This window comes from Puntigrus tetrazona, chromosome 24 (genome assembly GCF_018831695.1).
Source record: "Puntigrus tetrazona isolate hp1 chromosome 24, ASM1883169v1, whole genome shotgun sequence".
Classification (NCBI taxonomy): domain Eukaryota; kingdom Metazoa; phylum Chordata; class Actinopteri; order Cypriniformes; family Cyprinidae; genus Puntigrus; species Puntigrus tetrazona.
Window position 1 is genome coordinate 21783094 of NC_056722.1, and position 7035 is coordinate 21790128.

The window sequence follows — 7035 nt, forward strand, 5'->3', positions numbered from 1 at the left end:
TAGAAGAAAACTCAACAGCTTTAAACGCACTGTTTCTGGTTGTGCCTGAAACTACAATATGTGCACTATGTACTACGTAGTGTTCTCTTTCATCCCCGCAAAGCAATGAAATTTCTAGTGTAAAACCAAATGAATTATTTTAAATGAATTATTTAATGATTTACTCTTAAAGACAATATTCAATGTAAAATGGCCTTTAGACAGCATCTTGTCACACAGTGCAGTTGTTCTGAAGCACCGTGACGTCAGCTCATGACCAACTTCCTGATTTTAACAGACATTGTGTTTTTTTAAGCCTGTAGCTTAAAACTTATTTTAGATAATTAGTCTTAACCAACATCCCTTTTGGTATATTGGCATCATACCTGTTTAGAATATTTATACAGTGGGTAAAAATCGGTTACTGATACAGGCTAGTAAGCAGGCTTATAGTATAGTAAGTATATTTATAAGCAAAGATGATTTCTTCTTCTTTCTCTTCTCTTCTTTGTGATCAGGAGTGTTCAGTCCTGTTCCTGCAGCCTCACCATCCTAGAGACTTTAGCGCTGACACACCTGCCTAAAGTCTTCTATAGATCCCGCAGACCTTAAAGTGGTTAGGGTGTATCATTTTGTATCAGTTAACAATATTAATAAAAAAAGTAAATAAATAAAAAGAAAGTACAACACATCTTGTTTTCATTTTGTTTATGTTGAAGTATTAAAATGAAACGCACAACAAAATTACGAAAATATGAACCAAAATGACAATGAAAACAGAATTTTGGTAATAAAGAAAATAAGAGCTTAAATGCTCTTCTTATAAAGCATAATTACATAATTAACTTAAAATGAAGTTTTTAAAACAAATTCCAAAAATTATAATATATACACTGCTTTATAGGCGACGCTTCAGCAGCAGCGATGCTAGATGATACCCATTCATTCAGAATGTTTTGTACTGTTAAACTCAAATATTCTTCTCACAGATGAGTTGAAAAGCATCATTGCATTCAACATCAAGCCAGCCTATTAATCTAGGCCACTTTGTTAAATACGTCACAACACAGTTCTCTGCTCTTCCTCTATTTGGCTCTCCAGACGCCCAGAACCTGCATCAACAGATCAGCATTAGATGTTCAGTGCTGCTTTCTGTATGACTGTTCGGTTCATATAAGTTTAGTGTTTTCTCACCCAGAAGTCAGTGTGCTGCCATCAACCCATTTCCATGCGCCCTCTTCATCAATGTCAGTCAGACCGATCCAGAATTCTCTTTTATTAGTAATTCTCATAACAAAATCCTAAGAAAATTAAACAATGAAATGTTTACATGATGAATCAAGGATATGAACATTTCATCTGGCCATCACTTAGCAGCTAAACTCACAAACAAACAATATATGTCTCACTCACTTGTTCCTCTCTGTTGTTTATGATGATCAGATCTGCTCCTCTCTTCAGACAGTCATGTCTACTTTCCTTCCAGTTCTTTGTCTCAATGGACATGTAGTAAAAACTGAATTTATAGTAAATCCTTTCATCTGTAAACAATAAATTTAACTACTGTATTAGACCTCTCAACTAAGGTCTTCTCGAGTCACAAGATCTGTACCCAATCAAAAATTACTGATTACAATTGAGTCATCTCATCCAAACCATGCCATATTTTAAAATGAGTTGCTTTATTTAACACTAGTTGCTTTTGGTAACATGAACAAACACTTCTCAGATGCTAATTCTGCTAAGGACATTATTGCCACAAGCTGATTATAATAACACAGTATCAGATGAACACAGTGCAGCTCCAGTATACTGCTCTGTTCCTCATTTAGTCTGCATGTCACTTATGATACTGAGTTTCCAAACCTAGCTATACTGTTAACATAGACAGCATCTTTTTTTCTTTTCTTCTCATTTCTGTTTTATATGCTTTGTTATATCCTATTGGTTTAATAACATAAAAAATAATGCTTGTCTATAATGATGTATAATTGCAAAGAAAAGCAATTATGCTGTATTTTTGCAAGCTCTTTGTTCAAGATGTCAAACTATCTGTTTATTTGCAATAGCTGGGTGCACGATACAGTAAACAATCTGACAAAAAGGCCTCTGAAACCGGTTGAACCGTGAAGATCTCTACATTTAAACCACTTTTACTTCTAGCAGATAGTTTACTAATATATGGTGCACACAAGAAGTACTCACCCTTTGAAAGTTGATTTATTAGCTGGTATCTTTTTAGATCTCTCTCCTCTGTGAGGTTGGTAATGTTGGTCAGTAGCTTATCTCTCTCTTGTGTGCAGTTTGTGTTGTTTGCATGGACGTAGACACACAGCGCTATGACCGCAGTCAGCAGAAGAACACACAGCACAACCAAACAACTTGTGATCTTCACAGGATCACGTCCTGAAGATGGCAGGAAATGCTGTTTCTTAATATCTGCAGAAAATAGTGAAAGTGCGTTTTGCGTTCGTGTTTCTCTTAACATATGTCAATTTCACCCTTAGTCGTGTAAATAAAAGAAGCTGTCTTCGTGTATGTGTGTTCTGTAGTCATCTGCTTTTGACTCATTTTAATGTGTGAGAAGCACAGTATGAGGTTTGCTTCGTTAATAGAAGGCAAATAATGGACTGACACTGTGCTTCAGATATCAGCTTTGTGACCATCATAACATAAACATGTTTCCATCAAAGAAGTGAATGTGATTACCTGTACGCTGAAGCGGCCACTGCGTGTTCGTCTCTGTCATGAAGTCATAAACCTTCTCACGGTCCACATTCTCATAGATAACCGCTGTCATCTCTGCTCTGTCCGTCTTCATTCCCTCAGACTCAGTTCCGATCACATTGTAATAAATATCATCAGACATTTCTGCTCTGACATCAAACAATTTTGTTCCTTGTTCCTTTGTAGGTGTTTTTAAGCAACCGGCACTTGCCACTTTTAAAGCTAACGAGAAGCAAACCTGTGGTCAATGCATTGAAATGAAATCATGTGACTTCAGGTCCGTACAAGTGAATGAATCAGTTTCATTTTGTAGGTTTGAATTATGAATGAACACTAAAGTGCGTGGTATTGTGATACTACTTGGTATCACGATACTTCAGCTGCTGTAGTGGGCCTGTGTTGTGCAGAAAAATAGATTCCCTCAGGCCATCCAAGATGCCTTTGTTTCATCTTCAAAACAAATTACTGCATTCACTGCAGATGATCCATTGGTGAGCAAGTGATGTAATACTACGTTTTTTGCTCATCTGTCCAAAAAAAAAAATTGCTGATCAATATGTTCTATGTTTACTGTAATATAATCACACCCGTGTGATTCAATCATTCAGCTTGTCATATCAGCTGCTAAACTAAATTCTGCATCCCTTGGTTGGGCTGAGCCAAGTACAGACGTGTTTTTATAGCAATGCATATTCTAACCAATCACACACGATTCTGTTGAGCTTATAATTTCGTTGACCAATCAGAGGCATTCAGATGAGTCATCGCTAAAATGCCATGCTGGTGAATGCTCTTGTCAGAGACAACAAACTGCAGATGTGCGTATGAATCTGTATTGATTTCATTGTGGAAAAGGCTTCTGCCTTAATATAATAATAACCATAAGAACTCTTGACTTGAGACACAATGTAGTTTAGAAACAGAGCAACTGAAGGCCTCTGAGGTTCTGAATGGACTGCAGGGCCCTTCCTTTTTTAATCTGCATTTAATTATGTCAAAGCTATATATATATATATATATATATATAGGTATAAATATATGTAAAAAAAAAAAAATATATATATATATATATATATATATATATATATATATATATATATATATATATATATATATATATATATATATATATATAGACAAATACTTTGAATACTGGAAAAAACTGAATGCACAGTGATTCTTGGTGGTATTATTATTATAATTATAATTATTATTATTATTAATATTATTATTGTTGTTGTTGTTGTTATATTATCACTTAATTTTTTGTAAATAGACAAATACAAAAAAAAAAAAGCTGTTTGAATTGATTATTATGTTTTTGTTTGTTTTCTGGGTTTTTTCCTCACCATGGTAACATCTTTTCAAAAGGCATATTGTTTGTCTCCTGACTATAATATTGATACAGTGATCATTTTAACAGTTACAAATTGGCAACTGATCTACAACTGATACAGTGAGTATTTTGACTTCATTCGCTCAGTTCACTTCCACTGAAAGTGTCTCACTTTTTTCTTCTCGAGTAAATTACAGTATTATGGCACTAAATACAGTGTATTAAAATTCAGGTCTACCTTAAAGTGATCTTGTCCTATCCTGTTATAGAGTCATTTTCTCTTTTCTAATGCCTTTTTAAAAAAATGTAATTCTGAGAAATAAAACAGTTCCTAGAAACACGCTGCAGATGCACATTTAGGACGTGATGTACAATCAACTTATCTTTCCACCAAATTGATAATTAGTTGAAACTGTTTTAAAATCTTATCTGTTTATTGTCTTAAAATTCCATCCCGTTTACAAAACATTCCTCCTGGCAGTGAGACTAAGGCCTGGTTTACACTAGTGTGTTAATGTTTTAAATTATGTTTTAAAAGGAAAACTATCCTTGTCTGAACAACACAACTGAAAACGCATGTCACATGATCATTCATGCAGGAACAACTGTAGATATATATACGTAGATGCCCTATATTTAGATGGCAGATTATGTGCTTAAAGTGTTCAAACAGAGGGAATCTACATGTGTATATGAACATGATGTTATTGTTTATAAAGTAAGAGTCAAAGAGAGAGATAGGCAGAGACAACGTGGGCAGCCATGTCATCATTTTCAAAAATCTTCTTTTACACTGAAACACAGTACCAGAGCTTAAATTTACCACAGCGTAAATGGCCTTAGCAAACCTTAGCAAAAACGCACGTGTAAACTTGGCCTACCATTACTACAATATTACAGCAGACATTTTCAATACAGTCTATAAGATGTCGATGAAAGATGGCAATAAACATTTCTCTTCAAACAAAAGTATTCTGTCCTGCTCCTGCAGCATTATCCTGACAATACACCTGCATGTAATCTTATAGTATAAAAAATTAATATTAAATATAGAAGACAATCGATACTGTCAGAGGTGATAGACACCCCTAATTCACCTCCAATTCATTTGTTGTGAATGTTTGCACTGTTAAATTTGGGTCACCAAATAAAAAAAAACCTAGGGCTGTATGAAAGGTAAAATACTCTTCTCACAGATCCACTGATAAGCTGTTTCACATTTAACATCATTCCACCCTGTTAATTCAGGGTTATATGTTAAATAAGTCACAGCACAGTTCTCATCTTTTCCTCCTTTTGGCTCTTCTACGTCTTGACCGGACGCCCAGAATCTGAAAGTACAGATCAACATTAGATGTTCAGTGCTGCTTTCTGTGTGATATGATACTGACTGTAAGAATCATTTATTACATAATAATCAGTGATTTCTCACCCAGAGGTCACTCTGCTGCCATCAACCCATTTCCAAGTGTCCTCCTCCTCAATGTCAGTCAGACCAATCCAGAATGCTGTTTTATTAGTAATTTTCATAACAAAATCCTAAACAAATAAACCAGTTACATGTTTATATCATTAACTGGCAAAATATACATTTCATCTGACCATCTCTCACAGCAGCTAAACACCACAAACACACATATCTTTCACTCACATGTTCCTCTCTGTTGTTTATGATGATCAGATCTGCTCCTTTCTCTGTACAGTATCTTCTGCTCTCAGTCCAGTTCTTTTTCTCATTGGACATGTAGTAAAAACTGAATTTATAGTAAATCCATTCATCTGTAAACAACAAGATCAAGTATTTATTCCCATTCACTCTTACCCACCTGTATCTTCTAGGAGAGAGTTCACTAATGATTATACTGTATTAGTTACCAAAGCACATAGAATGAATTTATTGTCTTTACCAAGAGTTGAAAGTTGATCTTTTAGCTTGTTTGACAGATTTGCATTGTTTTTTGTTAGTTCATCTTTTTCTTCTGTGAAGTTGGTGATGTTGGTTAGTAGCTGGTCTGTTTCTTTCATGATGTTTGTTCTCTTGGTCTGAAAAAGCTTGATGATTGTAAAGATTTGGACACACAGCACTGCAGTCAGCAGAAGAACACACAGAAGAACCAAACACACTACGGCTGATCTGTAGTTTCTGATCTTCACTGGATCACTTCCTGAAAATGACAAATATGAAGAAATGTTTCTTAATTTCTACATACAATATGGAAAGTGTGTTTGTATTTGTGTATTGAGTTTGTTTTCTCTTGCTGTCTCTCTTTGTCCCATGTTCCATCAGTGCTTATATTGCCATAAACAGGCTGAGATGTTTTAGTTCGCTCAGTCATCATGTTAAAGGTGGAAGCTGTCTTGTGTGTATCTACTTTGCGGTTCCATGCTTTTTGAGACTCTTATTTCAGTAGATGAGGCCAAAGGAGAACAAAGTATGAAAGCATGTTGTGTTGACAATAAGATTAAATGTAGCAGCCGTTAGTACATGAGAGAAAAGTCACCTGGCTTAATCAAGTGAACTTAAAAATTTTTAAAAATAAAGTAAAACACATTCATGAGTGTTAAATACATTAACATAATATATATATATATATATATATATATATATATATATATATATATATATATATATATATATATATATATATACACACACATTATGTGCCAGATTAATCAATTACAGTATTGAAAAGAGTTCTTATGGTTATTACAACTAGTTTCCAGTAATATAAAAGTGTATTTTTTAATATCACAAACAATTGTCCAGTACATTTAGTTTAATGTTGTTAATATACAGTTAAATTATAAAGATTTATGAGCTTTAGAGATTTATGACCTTTTTTGTGTTTTCATTCATGAGGAAGATGACTTTAGTCTGTGATATACGCACGTGAGTATGTATTAACTGTAATTTTACGTTGGATAGCTTTAATAGCATCAGAAGTACAGCACAGCACCAAACTCGCGTGACACAATCACTTCCTGAACACGAC

General features: G+C 34.3%; 1 protein-coding gene across 1 annotated transcript; it reads right to left on the reverse strand.

Moving 5' to 3' along the window:
- Positions 1-711: 711 nt before the first annotated feature.
- LOC122330229 (macrophage mannose receptor 1-like) lies at positions 712-6207 on the reverse strand (the record flags this gene model as incomplete). Its single annotated transcript, XM_043227081.1, has 9 exons — positions 712-1091; positions 1174-1280; positions 1393-1520; positions 2185-2418; positions 2689-2855; positions 5209-5373; positions 5475-5581; positions 5694-5821; positions 5950-6207. Coding segments are annotated over 9 exons (1436 nt in total), but the record flags the coding sequence as incomplete, so codon positions are not given.
- Positions 6208-7035: the final 828 nt, after the last annotated feature.